The sequence below is a fragment of the Lampris incognitus genome, chromosome 4 (genome assembly GCF_029633865.1).
Source record: "Lampris incognitus isolate fLamInc1 chromosome 4, fLamInc1.hap2, whole genome shotgun sequence".
Lineage (NCBI taxonomy): Eukaryota > Metazoa > Chordata > Actinopteri > Lampriformes > Lampridae > Lampris > Lampris incognitus.
The window spans coordinates 57,291,296-57,310,941 of record NC_079214.1 but is presented as its reverse complement, the minus strand read 5'-3'; the positions used below and the strand labels follow the sequence as shown (position 1 = coordinate 57,310,941).

Here is a 19,646-nt window from a genome sequence, read left to right as displayed (position 1 = left end):
CTTGTTTCTAGTCCAGGAAAATCCATGTTAACAGGTTTATTTCTCTATGGCTCCAACATCCAAGGCTGTGTGACTGTAATATTGATTGATTGTCCAACAGAATCATCATATCATCGTCACATTTCAAATGAGTAAAATAATGCGAAATTTTATGAATTGCAGATGTATTTGGACCAGTAATACACTCATATATATAAAAAACCCAACCACTGAGGATGCACAAGCCAGTGCATTCTTAGCGCCAGTCCCAAACCTGGATAAATAGGGAGGATTGCGTCAGGAAGGGCATCCACCGTAAAACCTTTGCCAAATCAAATACACAGATCATAAATCAGATTTCCATACCGGATCGGTCGATAGCCAGCTTACCAATGACATGGTGACTATATTAATGTTGGGCGAAAAAGGGAGGGGAAGGCATGTCCAGAGGCAGCAGGAGAGCAGGAAGGGTAGGAGTGTGAAGATGAGCGTTGGAACTATGAATGTTGGCACCATGACTGGTAAAGGGAGGGAGCTGGCTGATATGATGGAGAGACCAGGTGGAAGGGGAGTAAGGCCAGGGGCATCGGAGGTGGGTTCAAACTCCTCTACCATGGTGTGGACGGGAGAAGAAATGGGGTAGGGTAATTTTGAAGGAAGCGTATGTCAAGAGTGTGTTGGAGGTAAAGAGAGTGTCGCAGAGAGCGAGGAGGCTTTCGGCTAAGATCAAGTGTAGTATGAAGATGGAAATCGAAGGTGTGTTGATTAATGTTATCAGCGCATATGCCGCGCAAGTTGGATGTGAGATGGAAGAGAAAAAAGAATTCTGGAGTGAGTTGGATGAAGTGGTGGAGAGCGTACCTAAGGAGGAGAGAGTGGAGATTGGAGCAGATTTCAATGGGCAGGTTGGTGAAAGGAAAAGAGATGATGGGTAGGTATGGTGTCAAGGAGAGGAATGTGGAAGGACAGATGGTGGTGGATTTTGTTAAAAGGATGGAAATGGGTGTGGTGAACACCTTATGCAAGAGGCATGATCTGAAAAGGATTAGAAACTGCAAGGTGGTGACAGGGAGGAAATAGCTAGGCAGCATTAGATGGTGGTATATAGGATGACTTTGGACATCAAGAAGAGGACGCGATTGAAGGCAGAGCCAAGGATCAAATAGTGGAAGTTGAAGAAGGAAGACTGTTGTGTGAAGTTAAGAGAGGGGTTAAGACAGGCACTGGGTGGTACTGAAGAGTTGCCGGATGGCTGGGAAACTACTGTAGAAATAGTGAGAAAGAGCTAGGAAGGCACTTTATGTGTCATCTGGACAGAAGAAGGAAGACAAAGACTTGTTGGTGTAATGAGGAAGTACAGGCACTTATATGGAGAAAGAGGTTGGCAAAGAAGAAGTGAGATAGTCAGAGATATGAAGAGAGTAGAGAGGAGTACAAGAAGATGCAGTGTAAAGCAAAGAGAGAAGTGCCAAAGGCAAAGGAAAAGGCGTATGGTGAGTTGTAGGAGAGGTTAGACACTAAGGAAGGAGAAAGGGACTTGTACCGATTGGCTAGACAGAGGGACCGAGCTGGGAAGGATGTGCAGCAGGTTAGGATGATGAAGGATAGAGATGGAAATGTGCTGACAAGCGAGGAGAGTGTGTTGAGAAGGTGGAAGGAGTAGTTTGAGGGGCCGATGAATGTAGAAAACCAGAGAGAGAGAAGGTTGGATGGTGTAGGGATAGTGAATTGGGAAGTGCGGTGGATTATCAAGGAGGAAGTGAGGGTAGTTATGAAGAGGATGAAGAGTGGAAGGGCAGATGGTCCGGATGGCATGCCTGTGGAGGCATGTAGACATTTAGGAGAGATGGCAGTGGACTTTTTTAACTCGATTGTCTAAGACAATCTTGGAAAGGGAGAGGATGCCTGAGGAGTGAAGAAGAAGCATACTGGTACCGATTTTCAAGAATAAAGTTAATCAGCCAAAGCATGAAGTTATGGGAGAGAGTAGTTGAAGCTAGTTTAAGAGGAGAGGTGATGATTAGCGAGCAGCAGTATGGTTTCATGTCATGAAAGAGTACTACAGATGTGATGTTTGCTTTGAGAATGTTGATGGAGAAGCAAAGAGAAGGTCAGAAGGAGCTGTTATTGTGTCTTTTTGGATTTAGAGAAAGCATATCACAGGGTGCCGACAGAGGAGGTGTGGAATTGTATGAGGAAGTCGGGGGTGGTAGTCGGGGGTGGTATGTAAAAGTGGTGCAGGATATGTATAAGGGCAGTGTGACAGTGGTGAGGTGTGCGGTTGGAATGACAGATGGGTTCAAGGTGGAGGTGGGATTACATCAAGGATTGGCTCTGAGCCCTTTCTTGTTTGCAATAGTGATGGACAGGTTGACGGACAAGATCAGGCAGGAGTCTCCGTGGACGATGATGGTGAGAGTAGGGAGCAGGTTTGAGGAGAGCCTTGAGAGGTGAAGTTATGCACTCGAGAGAAGATGAATGAAAATCAGTAGGAGCAAGACGGAATACATACGCCTAAAAGAGAGAGAGGACAGTGGAATGGTGAGGATGCAAGGCGTAGAGGTGATGAAGGTTGATTGGGGTCAACTTTCCAAGGTAACGGGGAGTGCAGAAGAGAGATCAAGAAGAGAGTGCAGGCAGGGTGGAGTGGGTGGAGAAGTGTCAGGAATGATTTGTGACAGAAGGGTACCAGCAAGAGTTAAAGGGAAGGTTTACAAGATGGTTGTGAGACCAGCTATGTTATATGGTTTGGAGACAGTGGCACTGACAAAAAGACAGGAGCAGAGCTGGAGGTGGCAGAGTTGAAGATGCTAAGATTTTCGTTGGGAGTGACGAAGGACAGGATTAGTAATGAGTAGTATATTAGAGGGACAGCTCAGGTTGGACAGTTTGGAGACAAAGCAAGAGAGGCAAGATTGAGATGGTTTGGGCATGTGTGGAGGAGAGATGCTGGGTATATTGGGAGAAGGATGCTGAAGATGGAGCTGCTGGGCAAGAGGAAAAGAGGAAGGCTAAAGAGGAGGTTTATGGATTTGGTGAGAGAGGACATGCAGGAAGCTGTATTGACAGAAGAAGATGCAGAGGACAGGAAGAGATAGATGGAAACGGATGACCCGCTGTGGCGACCCCTAATGGGAGCAGCTGAAAGTAGTAGTAGTGCGCTTACATATATTGTGTTGTTTACCTATTTGGAAGTCTTCGTCTTCGTAGATCATTTCAGCATTCTCCACAGCAGGAGGTGGAGGGCATTTCTTCAGACGGTAGGCTGGGGTAAAGAGAAATAATATTTCTAAAACAAAGTGCTTTGTCTAAAAATTCAATTGACAAATATACAGCCCCCCCACCCACCCAAAATTAAAGAGTGTAATTTACTTTACAAACATATATAACTTTTCTTCTTTATAAGTCTGTCTGGATGGGGGGTATTTCTTGAAAACGTAACAGTCAACTGTTACAAGACAAAATTCCCTTTGTTATTCAGAGTCAAAACTATAATCTAATTTTTAGGATTGTACAAGTAATTTTGAAACCTTGGGTTAGGAAAAAGTGTTATTACTAGGCTAACGAGAAAAAAACAATGATTCACTTTGTATGTGTATTCCCTCTCTTTTGACAGGCACTGCTAATGATCCTGGTAGACGTCCCGGAACTGAGCTAAGCTAGGCTAAGTACACCATTCAATGTACCTTCAAACTACACACACAGACATAGCAAAAGTATGCCCGAGTAGGTAGGACATATAGCACAAATCCTGGAAATAGAAGTACCCCTTTAAACGTAGAATTGAAAAATGTTTAATCAGAACATTCCCAAAAACCAAGTTCAATAGCCTGGTTGAATAAAGCTTGTGATGGAGACTAACCATGTTTCAATCCAAGAACCTTTATGCTAATTGTGATGTTTTTGCAAAAAAAAAAAAGAGGAAATAAAAGAAGGAAAACTTGATTGAAAGCACAGGTATCATAAGTTCGAATAGTTGCAAAGCAGTTCTCCCTTTAAAGCTTCCCCGAGTGTGTTTTTTAAGAGAAATGCAAGAAAGCAATTAGAAGAAGCATGTCAAGGAATTCGGGCATCCATAGTCAAAGTTTGGAGGACTACTCCCAGGTTAGAGTTGATTCATATCTTTGATGTTTTGTCCATCAGGGCCTTGGTAAATATAGGTAACACAAGGCCCTTACAATGAAAGCATTGATTTATAAATAAAGTACCTTGTTTTGTTTGCAAAAGAAGTCCATACTTATGCCTTTCCTACAATTTGTTTATCAACTTGACTCCAGATCTGTGTCTTCTCTACTGCTGGGTCAGGGATAAGTGGTTATACACTGATTAAAAGTGTCATATTGCTCTTCCATAGAAAACATATTATAGAGTAAATGGTTCCATGTTTGCCGCTAGCACTAATCATTTCTAAAAAAGAAGGCAGTAATAATATGGAAAAGCCTATGGTCTGACCTGGATATATCCAATCAATGGCTATGGGCCAGTATCATCTCATGATACCAGACAATTGAGATCTCCATCCACCAATGTCTGCGGACTTCAAAATGCAGGTTGCTACAATGGTGGCAAGAATGGCTGCAAACAAACTTACGCCTGCCATTGCACGATCTGTATTGGAAACCCGATTTGTTCAACACATGCGCGAAGAAAAAAAAATGTCGCAAGCAACGTTAGATTATTTGATTCCATCTTATCAAATATGTGCTCAGTCCACGAGATTGGTACAATTAAGGATTTACAGTGAGTTTGTTTAAAACTTTTAACCCAGGACAAGAAATATGTGCTGGCTAAAATATAGCCAATGTTGTCTCGCAATGTAACTCGTCCTGTAATGTCCTCCGAAGCAGATATGTAGTCCAGCTGAATGGGTAAATCATGTCCTCGTAAAAAGTTTGTGTTTGTTTTTAACTGATGAATATGTTTCGCCGCAAACACAACAAACATCAACACACCTTGAAGGAGTTTCCTTCAGTGACGGCCTATAATGCACATGTTGCTGGTATGACAGTATTTACAAGCACACCACTTCTGCATGTCACCGCCCCAATATGAAGGGCCGCCCTAAAGACTTTGGATTGGTTCTGCAATGCAGGTTTTTTTTAAACTCTCTAATTGTCTCCACCCAGTTTTCGCAGCGAAAGCTGGGAGGTTGTCCTCAGTCTCTAGTTGTTGAGTGAAGCGTTTAGAGACTGACTTGTGAGTCTTGGGCCAGCATAATGGACATACACTCATCCTGAGGAGGATGCTAGTTTCAAGGGCAATGTACTGTAGAGAGCTCTTGGATGGTTTATGAGTAGGAGAGCAGACAGAAAATATTGTATATCAAAGAACTGGCAGGACAACAAAATCCCACAACACAGCTAAACACGTGCTTATTTTATAAAAACAAAACAAAACAAAAACAAAAAACAAAACTAGAATCTTTTTTTTTTTAAACCACATGGAAAAATTATCAAAAAAAGAGATCTATTGGGTCTGGATACCTCAAGCATGTATGTAAGTAACCTGCGAACATCTATTTCAACAACTCTGATATATTCTCTACACCATTGCACCGTATCACCTCTTATTTTGCCTGTATAAGTCAATCCTTGTGTACATATCTTAAGACTGTTGTGTTCTTATGCTATGTTAAGTACACTGAGAGCGCCACGAAACCGGAGTCAAATTCCATGTATGTGCCAATTAGTGCTGCACGATTAATCGCAATCGCGATGTCAGCCTGTGCAGTTATATAACCGCAAAAGGTTGTGATTTAATTAAATAGCAAAATGTGTGTGTGTGTGAATGTCTGTGTACGGTCTGCATATTTACGCTCATAAGTAAGAGATGACCAATCAGTCTGTTTAGGCAGTGAAGCGTGTGCAGCCTACAGTCACCTGACTATCCAGTGTGCAGACCAGAAAGAAGGAAAAAATGGAAACCAATGACGAGCAGGTTAATGCTGATGAACTGGAGACAAAACAAAAAACAAAAAAAACAAAAACAAAACGCAACCTGTTATATGGGAATATTTTGGATTCAAGCTCAGTCACATCGAGCAGAAAGAGGTACTGTGTAAAACATGCAAAATGAAAGTTGCTACATGTCATGGCGACATGACAAATTTGTATTATTTGTATATGTATAAATATGTTTATTATATAGCAATCACAGTATTGTCCACAATAATTGCAATATGACTTTTTCACCAAATTGTGCAGCACCAGTGCAAACCTACATAGCCAATAAACATGATTCTGATTCTGATATTGTCTAGTAATGCTCCACTAGTTTAAAAGTCATATCACAATCCCTTTAAAAAATAATATAAAAGCTCAAAAGTCAAGTTTATTTGTATTGAACCCTAAATTACAGTCAAGTCTCAGAGGGTTTACATTCAACAGTGACAAATGAGTATAGAGTAAATGACAGTGGACAACACTCTCCACCCTCCATCCTCAGACCCTTCATTTAAATAAGGAAAATCTCCAAAGCTTGGAGATACATGGACACGATTTGCTTGTTTTGGTGTTGACCCTGTCTAAGAGTAATTCAGGGTTGTGGATAATATAAATATATACAAGCCAGTAGTATCTGAACCCAACTGCTTCCACGCAGATTAATTCTTTGGCTGGAGGGAAAGGATTTTAAAACAGCATTATTAAAACCTGCTGTATGCTGGTCTGAGTGTTCTCCTTTAGACTTAGGGATTTGGGGCTATGAAGAAGTGGTCCACACTGGTGTTTCTCAGACATCCTTCTCAGCAGGTTGGAGAGGTCACTGACTTCATTAGGCTTACAATATTGGCAAAACACTGACACCCGCACACTGAGGGCATATTAGTACAGGGCATTGTGAAGTACTGGAGGATTTTCGCATTAATATCAAAAATCAGGCATCAAATGTTCTCAAAAGGCCCTTGAAAGTGTTAAAATGGCCAATGCTTTCCCTGTGAACTCAACTTGCTATGGAGATTAATACTGTATTGAATGTGATTTAGTGATACGTACGTGGCATGTACCACTGTCTCAATGTAGGACAGTTTAAGAACTGCAGGAGCTTTGTTTGTTTGTATTTTATTGATTTAATAATTTATGCATCCATATCTTTAAATGATTTCATCACATAAAGGGGGCATATAAACAGTTAAGATTATTTACTAGTAATCCAAGTATATCTGATGGCTGCTGTCTCAGGAGGCTGCTGTCTCAGGAAATGTATTGATGCTGGCTTCATGACACTAGGCCAATAATAATAATAATAAAGATAATTTACATAAGATAAAATAAACATAAAAGCAACACACCAAAAACATGTAACACACAACAATAATCATATATTAAAAGCAATTCTAAAAAGGTGAGTTTTGATTAATGAATTGAACGTGATCAGTACAGTCTCTGATGTCTTTGGGGAGAGTTCCACACAGAAGGGGCAGTTATGGAGAAGGCTCTGTTGCCCCAGATCCGATGCTCGGTCCTGTGTGGTGGAGACAGGAGGTTGGCATCGGAGATACGAAGGCAGCGGGAAGGAGTATGGTGGTGTAGCAGGTCGGTGAGGTAGGAGGGGGCTTGATTTTTGAGAGCTTTGTGAGTGAAGAGAAGGATTTTGAATTGGATCCGTTGTGGGACGGGGCCAGTGGAGGTTCTGGAGGAAAGTGGTGATGTGGTCACGGGAGTGGGAGTGGGTGAGCAGGTGAGCAGCAGAGTTCTGGATGTACTGGAGTTTGTTTAGGACTTTGGATAGAAAGCTGGGAGAGAATGCTGTTACAGTAGTCAATTCTGGATGTGATGAAGGAATGGATCAAAATTTCGGCAGCAGAAAAGGAGAGTGATGGGCAGAGATGAGCTATGTTTTTTAGGTGGAAAAATGCAGTTCTGGTGATTTGATTGTCATGGTGTTCAAAGTAGAGGTTGCTGTCTATAATGATTCTGAGGTTATGGATGTGTGGGAAGGGAAACAGAGTGGAGTTATCGATGGTGAGGCAGAAGTTGTGAGTGGTTTTGGTAAGGGATTTGGGAACGATGATGATCATGTCAAATTTTTCACAATTTAGTTTGAAGTTGGCTTTCAACCATGACTTAATTTAGTGCGACAGTCGATCAGACTGAAGTTGTAATAGTGATGGATTTAGTGGAGATATATAATTGGATGTCATCAACTTAGCAGTGGAAGTGTAGACCATGACGACATACACCAATCAGCCAAAACATTAAAACCACTGACGGATAAATGAATAACATTGATTATATCATTACAATAGTACCTGTCAAGGGGTGGGATATATTAGGCAGCAAGTGAACAGTCAGTTCTTGAAGTTGATGTGTTGGAAGCAGGAAAAATGGGCAAGCGTTAAGGATCTGAGTGACTTTGACAAGTACCAAATTGTGATAGCTAGATGACTGGGTAAGAGCATCTCTAAAATGGCAGGTCTTGTGGGGTGTTCCCGGTATGCAGTAGTCAGTACCTACCAAAAGTGGTACAAGGAAGGACAACCGGTGACTGGGTCATGGGTGGCTAAGGCTCAATGATGCGAATACTAGCCCTTCTGGTCCAATCCCACAGAAGAGCTACTGTAGCTCAACTTGCTGAAAATGTTAATGCTGGCTATGACAGACAGGTGTCAGAACACAGTGCATCACAAAATGTTGCGTATGGGGTTGCGTAGCTGCAGACCGGTCAGAGTGCCCATGCTGACCGCTGAAAGCGCCTAAAATGGGCATGTGAACCTCAGAACTAGACCACGGAGTAATGGAAGAAGGTGGCCTGGTCTGATGAATCACATTTTCTTTTACATCACATGGATGGATGAAGGCTCAGAATTCTGCTAAAATGCCCCACACTGTGATCCAGTGTGGGAATTGGTCCAGAAATAAAATCTTTTTTTTTCTTTTTTTCCCCACAACTTTTGAAATAAAAATGACAGATAAAATTACTTTTTGTCAGCTTGGACTGCTGACAGGCAGCGCCATTGGCGCCAATGTGGACTATTACTCTCACAACTGTTGGAAATGAATGAAGAAGTTCTAGATGTTTCTCTAGGATGCCAGGAGTAGTGGCTCTAGGGAAGCAGCGTGTGACTGCATTTACGAAATTGATGTTTCAGACTAAGGAGTCCCCAATGATCAAGGTAGTGGTGGGGAAGAGAGGAGTGGGTGACTGATTGACGGTGCTGCCAAGGACAGTCTTGGGAGGGAATAAATGTTGTTGGCCCAAGGCAGCGGCATTGGGACTGAGAGTGACCAGTATGCCCGGTCGCCGGGGAGGATGGTGCAGGAAGACCTGTGCAGGAGGACTCGCGGTGGCAGCAGCAGCAGAAGGTGGGGGTCAGTCATCGCAGCAGCTGGGGCAGCCATTGCAGCAAGAGTACTCCCAGCTGGAGCAGGGACCAGTTCCATGTGGGAAGGGCAACAGTGGCCATGGGAACTGCATTGGCCATGGGGGCATCAACAGGGTGAGCCATGGCATCAGCCAACAGCATGGTAAAATGATGTGAGAGGTTTATGGCAGAGGCGAAGCAGCTTGGGGTTTTTCCGTCTTGCCACGTCTGATTACCACCTCTGACCAGGTAGCCTGTGAGCTGGGAGTGGAGCCGAAGGAGGGCTGGCAACGAGATGATGGGTCCCAGCGGATGGTGGTGAAGAAGGCTGAGTTCATAACTGAGATCGTTTTGAACTGTGAGGCTGCGGTGTCAAAAAAATTGGATGAGTCGTTTTTTCACAGTTCATCTGACAGCCGTCAGATATCAGCCTTGAGGTTAGTAATGTTACTTGTTTTTTTAGGCAGTCCTTGCCAGGTATAGTAATATTAAACCGGTTGATAGATGATCACAGAAAAGAAAGTTAGTGCCGATTAGCCATGAACTCCGCCAGCTGAAGGCTGAGTCCTCACAGTTCTCATCAGAGTGCAGGAAGTCAGTGCTGTAATCAATGATCTGGTAAAAATCCATAAAATAGGCAAACCATAAAATCAATTAAAATAATCAAAATCTCTCACAGGGTCATTTAAGGTTGTTAAAAGTTAAAAGGTACGGGTGTCCGGGTGGCGTGGTGGTCTATTCCATTGCCTACCAACAAGGGGATTGGCAGTTCAAATCCCTGAGTTACCTCCGGTTTGGTTGGGCGTCTCTACAGACACAATTGGCCGTGTCTGCAGGTGGAAAGCTGGATGTGGGTATGTGTCCTGGTCGCTGCACTGGCGCCTCCTCTGGCTGGTAGGGGCGCCTGTTCGGGAGGTTGGGGGAACTGGGGGGAATAGCGTGATCCTCCCATGTGCTACGTCCCCCTGGTGAAACTCCTCACTGTCAGGTGAAAAGAAGCGGCTGGTAACTCCACATGTATCGGAGGAGGCCTGTGGTAGTCTGCAGCACCCCCCCCCCACCCGGATCGGCTGAGGGGGTGCAGCAGAGATCGGGACGGCTTGGAAGAGTGGGGTAATTGGCCAAATATAATTGGGGAGAAAAATCCAAAACAAACTGCAGATGGCAACTGGAACCGGAAACCACATGTCTGATTGATAAATATTCAACCACGTCTGATCGATAATAAAAAAAACTACTTCATGATATTACTAAATACAACTGGTATCAAAGTTGGAAATATTAGTACGATGATCAGATGTTAAACTGTTTCCCACATTACCAGAGCTAACGGAAAGCACAACACTTCAAAAACATTCCCAGGGAATATTATATTCTTATTTGATTCTTAATGCCGATATTTGGATGAGGAGGATGTCAGTTTTCAGTTTAAACTTGAATGCTATTCAGTGAGTTTTTTTATGGAATTTATGGTTATGTGTTTTATTTAAAACATAGAAAGTCAATTTAATGATTCGTTGCATGTTTGGATGATATATGGTTGAGAGAAATCCTTCGGAAAAGCTTTGATTTATAACACTGACATTTCAGTCCAAAGGGGCTTCTCTTCCCACATCTTCATGATAATTGCATTTCCACTTTTGCTGGGATTCCTACACTATAAATTGTGTCTTCATGTGTGCTTCATTCCACTCTATTTCCAAGATAAATAAAAAAAATAAAGAAGTTGTGGACTGGATTCAATCTGGATCTCCCGGAGTCCAACTGTAATCCCATGTCCGACAATGGTACCTTTGTAGTTTGTGTGCATCTTCATCATTGTTCACAGTTTTCTGTGAGTGAGACTGTGTAAGAGTGTTTCCATATGGTGGAACTAGATTATAAAGAACCGTCCAGCGAAATGGAAGGGTGTGTGCATATGTTTATGTGCACTGTATGTGGTTTTGTTCAAATACACATTGTCTAAGTGTGTATCCAGTATGTGCAGTGTATTTATTTATCTGTATGCATCTATTAGTCTGACTAAATGTTATATGTGTATAATATGCAGAGCTGGCCACAGGCACAAACAATATAAGTGTCTGCTTCGGGCTTATGTTCACTAGGGAGCCCCTTTTGCAACATCATCAGTCAGGTTGTATTCTCATATCCCGTTGAATCTCGTATGGTGGGTTGAAAGGATGTACATTAGTGGAACACAGATAGCATGTGTGTGAACAATCCATCAGTGTTTTCAGTCTAAGTGCAACGTACCTGGGGAGTTGGTAACAAAATTTGGAAAAAAGCAAGATGGTCAAAACACCTGCTATCCCCTAAATGGTTGTACAAATAAACAAGTGCTTCAATTCGAACTTGTCACTAGGCTGCTGGTTTATTGTATTTATACAACACAAAGTGCAAACCGTTACAGCAGTCAAATAAAAATGTAAAAACAATAAAAAAGTAAAGTAGCAGTTAAACTCTGGTGCCATAGGTTTGAGAATTCTCAGCTACCCTGCACGATGTCCATTTCGTCCAGAGCAATTGTCTTAACATTACTGTTAGAAATTAAATTTCAAATGAAATGTAATGTTTTCAGTAGTCGTACAATGCAGTAAAATTAAATGAAACATAGGTAGTAGTGTTTCAGGCCGAACAGCAGGGACAACCCAAAATAAATTTGGAGCGTACTGCGCAAACACCCTGACCTCGGCCTCAGATGGTCTGGGCTTAGCCCCAGACCTTGTCAACTCCTAGAAATGCCCCTGTTGCACACCCTTTTATAACTTATGTTAAATAGTAGTTAGTATACGACTGCCATCAATCAAGTGACTGCGATTAACCTTAAATAAAGTTCAGCCGTTCCTGTAGGATTTTCCTGACATCTTCTTGGTTGCATCCAACTGCAAAATGGTCCACAGAGAGCTTACAAAGCATGAACAGTATCTCATTGTTGAACGGTATTGATCAGGAGAGGGGTACAAAAGACTTTCCGGGACATTAGATATATCATGGAGCACAGTGAAGACAATCATCAACAAGCAAGAAAGAAGAAAGAAAGCCACTTCATTTTCTCATTGTATTCTTACAATGAATTTGGCTTCTGTCTTTAACCCATCCTATTGTATAGGAGCAGTGAGCAGCTGCAGCGCCCGGGGACCAAGTCTAGTTCTTCTTTTCATTGCCTTGGTCAGGAGCACAAACAGGAGTGTTAACCCTAACATGCATGTCTTTTTGATGGTGGGAGGAAACCCACACAGACATGGGAAGAACATGCAAACTCCACACACAAGGACCTGGAACAGCCTGGGGTTCGAACCCAGGACCTTCTTGTTGTGAGGCAACTGGGCCACCATGCCACCTGTGAGAAGTGAAGTGGAGAAAATATGGCACAACAGTGACATTACCAAGAACAGGACGTCCCTCCAAAATTGATGAGAAGACAAGGAGAAAACATGTCAGGGAGGCTGCCAAGAGGCCTACGGTAACATTAAAGGAGCTGCAGGAACTTCTGGCAAGTACTGGTTGCTCGCTACATGTGACAACAATCTCCCGTATTCTTCACATGTCTGGGCTATGGGGTAAGGTGGCAAGATGGAAGCCCTATCCCACGAGAATAAAAAAAAAACCCAAAACAAAACATCCAAGCCTGGCTCAATTTTGCAAAGATACATCCAGTCTCCTAAAGCCATGTGGAAAAATGTGCTATGGTTTGATGAGACCAATGTTTAACTTTTTGGCCATAATTCCAAAAGGTATGTTTGCTGCAAAAACGACACACCACATCACCAAAAGAACACCATACCCACAGTGAAGCATGGTGGCGGCAGCATCAGGCTTTTGGGCTGCTTATCTTCAGCTGGACCTGGGGCTTTAGTCCAGGTGGAGGGAATCATGAATAGCTCCAAATACCAGTCGATTGTGGTGCAAAACCTTCAGGCGTCTGCTAAAAAGCTGAGGATGAAGAGGAATTTCACCTTTCAGCACGACAATCACCAAAAGCATACATCAAAATCACCAAGGGAATGGCTTCACCAAAAGAAGATCAACATTTTGGAATGGCCCAGCCAGAATCCGACTGAAAATCTGTGGGGTGACCTGAAGAGGGTTGTGCACAGGAGATACCCTCGCAATTTGATGGATCAAGAATGTTTTTGCAAGGAAGAGTGGGAAAATTTTGCAAAGTCAAGATGTGCCAAGCTGATAGACTCTTACCTAAAAAGTCTGAGTATTGCAATAAAATCAAAAGATGCTTCGACAAAGTATTAAGTTTAGGGGTGTGCACAGCTGTAACCAAGAAGAATATTTTCCTTTGTAAAGACTTGCTGAAGGGAACTTGAGTGTACAACCTTGATAAGAATATGTACACGGGCTGTATATACAGTTGGTGGACAAAACACCACACACAGATATGGACAGGCTACCCACCCGTTTCCTGCAGGACTTGTTTTTTTCTGGAATTTTGACGTAATTTGTATCTAAAACAGTGACGATTTCATTATTAGATTATTTCTGGAAAACTGTAAATATGGCACGGTCTATTTTTTCCCCCCACTGAAGTGTTGGAAGGTGTTGACACACTGATGACAACCATCACATGTTCATGAAGTAAACTTGACTCATAACTTATGACCAGTCCAGATGCCAACAGTCCCTCACAATCCACCCCTCTCTCACATCGACTCCTGTCTGTCTGCAGTTAAAGTCTGGATGCAGCAAAACCTCCTCAAACTTAACAGTGACAAAACTGAACTCCTCTTCATTGGCTCCAAGTCCACTCTCAGCCAAATCAACAACCTTGCACTCACCATCGATGGCACTACTGTCTCCCCTTCCCCCCCAGGCACGCAACCTTGGTGTGATCCTTGATCCCACCCTCTCCCTTGAGCCACGTATCCGCCAAATGGTCAAATCCTCCTTCTACCACCTTCGCAACATTGCAAAAATAAGATCCTATCTCACTCGCCCTGCTGCTGAGATACTGATTCATGCCTTCATCTCCTCCCGCCTTGATTACTGCAACTCACTCCTCTATGGCATCAGTGCTAGCTCTATCAAGAGACTCCAATTGGTCCAGAACGCATCTGCCCGACTTTTAACTTTCACCAAATCCTGGCACCACATCACCCCAGTCCAAAAAGACCTCCACTGGCTACCCATCTCCCACCGGATCAATTACAAACTCCTGGTTCTTACATATAAAGCCCTTCACAAATTGGCTCCCCCATACCTCACCGATCTCCTCTGCCCCTACCAACCCTCTCGGTCCCTCAGATCGACCTCAGCCTCCCTTCTCTCTACCCCCAGGTCCAAACTCCGCGGCTTTGGTGACCGAGCCTTCTCCAGAGCAGCTCCCAGGCTCTGGAACTCACTTCCCCAAATCATTAGAGACTCAGAATCCCTCTCACTCTTCCAATCCCGTCTCAAGACACACCTTTTCTCCATTGCCTTCTCGTGCCCCCCCATTCGCTCATACACCCCTGGTCTGGGACAGGCTGGGGACTGAGCGCTTGACCTGCATCTGTGATTTATGTGATTTATGATATTTGTTTTTCTTTCTCTTTATATCTGCCCAAGTCGGAGAGTACTGCTGGCGTCGTCTGTGGCTGCCGCTTCTCCCTCTCGTAGCCCCCCTTCCCATCCACCCCTGTATGTCTGTGTTATGTTCATCTGTCGTCTTGTTTCACTCCATTTATTGTAAAGCGACTTTGAGTACTTGAAAAGCGCTATATAAGATTGATTTATTATTATTTATTATTAAATGCAGGGCAACGAACAAGATTTTGAAGGACAAAGAACTCTTTGCGGGTTACCAATTCAAAAACGTATAGAACATTGATATGCACATTATACTGGGCTTAATTAGACATTTACATCCCACCTGCAGTTACAGTCTTGCATCTAGCCGATTAGAATCAATTAGAAACAGGTGAGAAAATGAATTGCTAAAGGTATGTCCAATGGTAAATAATGAGAAGTCTCCGACTAAGTGCCACATTGATGTTTTCTGATGTAAGAGCGTGTTGATTTATAACCAGTCAAACTCGAAGATATGAGGGAGAGGAGAATACTTATTTTGACTCAAAATGTGGGACATTCTCTCAATACGTACTAACCTCCTGGAGCTGGAATGATTAAATACTATTCCCTGGGGACAACAAAGGCTGGGAACCTCTGTTTAAGAGGCCTCTGCACACCCACTTGTTATACTCTTGACCTTCTCACATGCTGTTTTTATTCCATTAACGGTGAACTTGTGAGGAGATAATGGAGAGGTGGTTCTCTACAGAAGGATGTTCTCACGAAGGTCTTAGCCTTCAGCCCAAAGCACAATTTCTTCATAGGTGAGGTGTGTTCATTGCCAACTGCTAAAATCGTAGAGTGACACGTGGACGTCTGTCTGCAAGGATGCATTAAATCTGCTGAAGTACACGGCCACAAAATTCTTAATAGCAAGTTGTCCCTTTTGTAACAATAACTGAAAAAAAAGGTACCAAGGTACCAACTGATGGTTTGGCCACCAACCAAAACAGATCAACTGTGCACCTCGAAAATTATAAGATGTACATTCATTACAAACATTACATTGTTTTGCTAATGCTGCTAAAAGCCAGAGTAGCTTGTGAGACAAATCCATCCACCCATTATCCAAACCGCTTATACCGCTCTCAGGGTCGCGGGGATGCTGGAGCCTATCCCAGCAGTCACTGGACGGCAGGTGGGGAGACACTCTGAACAGGCCGCCAGACCATCACAGGGCCGAAACAAACAAACAAACACACACACACACCCATCCACCTAGGGACAATTTAGTACGGCCCATTCACCTGACCCACATGTCTTTGGAATGTGGGAGGAAACCGGAGCACCCGGAGAAACCCACACAGACACGGGAAGAACATGCAAACTCCACACGGAGGACGACCTGGGACGACCCCAAAGTTGGACTACCCCCAGGGCTCGAACCCAGGACCTTCTTGCTGTGAGGCGTGAGACATATAGGAGGAATTTAATTTGGTCATTTACTTGAATCTCATGTAAAGTAACCCCTGCGACAACAAATTCTGGCATTCTTCTGAAAGACACAATGACTAAGCCCCACAACGTCATTCAACACCAACATTTTTTATGTTATCTAAAAAAGAGGGTTAAGGCTATGACTTAGTAATTGCTTACCCTTATCATCTAAGAATGTCTGTCTCCATCGGCTAACTAAATTCTCTTCCTTATCGCATGTTTGAGTGACAAGATGCTGCTTGTTCACGCGAGCGCAGTTATCAAACGTAGCCACTGTGACAAAAGATCCCTGTCTGCTTTTCAGTGCACCGGCTGCAAGCCTGCACTGCACTTAGATGACACATGGGTAGTGCCAGGCTGCAAATGGTAGGTCGCTTAACTGGCACAGGATTTCTTAAAATAACAAAGATCATAAAAATTTGAAGTCCACTTTTCAAAGCCTGTGTGTGTGTGTGTGTGTTTGTACCATGGAAGTTAAGAATGAAGAATCCTCCAGTTGAGAAGTCTGAATGAAAGCGGATCAGGACTTTAGGGCTGGTACTGTAGGCCGATTCTAATGCCGTGTTCCCACTGAAGACTCCTAACTGAGGGCTGGATGCATCAGGGCCATCCCTAGAAGGCGGAAGCAAGAAAGAAGGAGAGTACAAATAGGCAGCAACAGTTTAACATATGGACTGACTGAATTAATTGGTGCGGTGAGATTAAGAGCGAACAGCCTGTGTAGTCTAGACTGTTCCCTTCGAAGAAACAGAGACGGGTATTGGACACATCTGGACTGTGCCAGGATAGAGAAAAAAAATAATCACACTTCCACTTTCAAGCTTTCACACTTTCAATATGAGGAGGCCCCATTTAATTTTTACACTGTAAAAATATCAAAAACTGCAAATCCAAATAAGATTATATTAACTAGACTTGTGGTTTGTACTGAAAAAGTTCCATTCAGTCTGGAAGAGTGATTTGCACATTCTTGAGGTACGTTCTCTAAAGCAGCCTCAGAAAAACCTCCAGTTATCACATACATTTAACAGTCACACTCATAATTTTCAACATGGTATTTTTTTTTATTCCTAAAATGAAATAGATTTGATGCCCAGACAAAACTCACACAAGTCTTCTCCATATGACGTTTCAGCGTGTAGTCTAGTTCACCAGATAGTCATTAGGATGGAACTAAGGCAGGTGAGTCAACTTCAACAGGAGTTGAGGCAGATCATCAGTTTTTTATTACATGAATGAATTCAGAGGGAGGGAGCAAACAAAATACCAGCAGAAAGTTGAAGGAACACCCATTGTCTCCATCTCTATCCTTGAGAGGAAAACTCTCTTTTTACACTTTTTTTTTCTTTCTTTTTTACATTGGAAGCCTTATTAGATTCGGAAACAGATTCATATAACTATCTTTTTTCAATAGGAACTTCACGTGTGGAAGCCGTATGTACACAGACACACACAGACACACAGACACACACACACACACATACACACAAGCTAATGAAGCATACTACATACATCTTAAAGGGTAGGGGCATGGCGGTCTATTCCGTTGCCTACCAAACACAGGGATCGCCGGTTCGAATCCCCGTGTTACCTCCAGCTTGGTTGGGCGTCCCTACAGACACAATTGGCCGTGTCTGTGGATGGGAGGCCGAATGTGGGCGTGTGTCCTGGTTGCTGCGCTAGCAGCTACTCTGGTCAGTTGGGGCGCCTGCTCAGGAGGGAGGGGGAACTGGGGGCAATAGCGTGATCCTCCCACACGCTACGTCCCCCTGGTGAAACTCCTCACTATCAGGTGAAAAGAAGTGGCTGGCGACTCCACATGTATCAGAGGAGGCATGTAGTAGTCTGCAGCTCTCCCCGGATCAGCAGAGGGGGTGGAGCAGCGACCGGGATGGCTCAGTAGAGTGGGGTAATTGGCCGGATACAATTGGGGGGGAAAGGGGGGGAATCATACATAAATAAATAAACAAACAAACAAACAAACAAACACAAATAAATAGATAGATAAAGAAAGAAAGAAAGAAAGGGTAGGGGCAAAGTGGAGTTTGACTATTGTTTTCGATAGATACCCACCAGTAAACTGACACAGATGTCCCATTTGCCTCACTATGATGCCAATCGTATATGAAAGCTGAGTTTGCTTTGGCTAATTGGATTGGGTCAAAGAGAGGAAAAGACACCAAAGCCGATCTTTGTTAACAAAGTTAAAAGCTATTAGTAAAATCAACCTTGCTCATAGAAAAGTTTTCAAACATAGTATAGTTAATTTTCTTTATTTCTAAACATCTATAACCATTTCAATGAGCAAAGCGCTTGATTCAAGGGCTTAACTTTACTCGTTAAGTAACTTTTGAAAGGTCTTTTTTTTTCTAAATAGCCCATTTGGACTCTATTTAATGAACAAACCATTAGATGAAACATGTTTTTTTTTCTTCAAATTTTATTCACGAAAACTGAGCTCTCTTGACTCCTCAATTTAACTTCTTCTGAAGGTAATGAAATTCACTTGATGAATCAAAATGGTGTATTGTCAGGCTATTTGTGGTCAAATCATGAATTCAACGCATGCTTTTAGCAATTCTACTTTGAAATTACAAAAATCAATGACAATATTTCCCTGTATCCACGATGACACAGAGTGACTTGACAGATCCATGGAGGGTAGTCTCCACGGCTGGTGCTCTTAAACTTGTACCCAAGCATCTCCAGGATTACTGTTGCCGTGGCATACACAAGCTCATTGGTTTCTAAGATGTTGGTAGTGGAGATAGTGAGCAGAGCTGTGTTAACATCTGCTAGTATCTCTTCTGTTGGGACTTTGTCAGTGAACCGTGGGAGTGGGGTGTAGTCGACTGTGTTTAGTCTGGCCGTGATTCTCATCTTCAGCTCTGGATTCAGCTGTTGAGGTTGGCAGGGTTATGTCAGTTGGTTCTTTAATCCTGTGCTCCTGCCTCAGGGGCATTCTGTTGGAGCCTCTCAATGTCCAGCTGTCATAGTAGCTTCCTTCTATTTTGAGCATTGAGCTACCAGTTGCTTCTTGGTCAGTGTGGACGTTGGTCTCCTACCCATCCATAGTACCCACATACGTTGCTGCATGTAACCCCTCTCTTTGGGTCTGCTGTGGTAGAAGCACCACATCAATTTCACATTCCCAGTCAGTGTACATGAATGGCTTGTTCCAGTAGCCCAATTGTCATCAGGTTGCCCTTGTTCTCCAACTCCTGAAGTGGATCTTGTTAATCAGGGTGACGTCTGAGCCGGTATGGCTGTACTTATAATAGTACTCTCACTCATGTTCTGAGGTAGGTTTGTTCATAGCACTAAGAGTCTAAACTTGAGGGCTTTTACTGGACACTCTACTACTACTAGA

At 43.2% G+C, this 19,646-nt stretch overlaps 1 protein-coding gene across 1 annotated transcript in view; it reads right to left on the bottom strand.

Moving 5' to 3' along the window:
* LOC130112084 (CUB and sushi domain-containing protein 1-like) overlaps positions 1-19,646 on the bottom strand; it is a 729,421-nt gene that overhangs the window by 96,390 nt on the left and 613,385 nt on the right. The window contains exons 46-47 of the mRNA XM_056279382.1: positions 16,743-16,888; positions 3,164-3,244 (exon numbers count right to left, since the gene is read on the bottom strand). Of these exons, the coding sequence (XP_056135357.1) occupies positions 3,164-3,244; positions 16,743-16,888 (227 nt within the window). The remainder of the gene's footprint in view (positions 1-3,163; positions 3,245-16,742; positions 16,889-19,646) is intronic.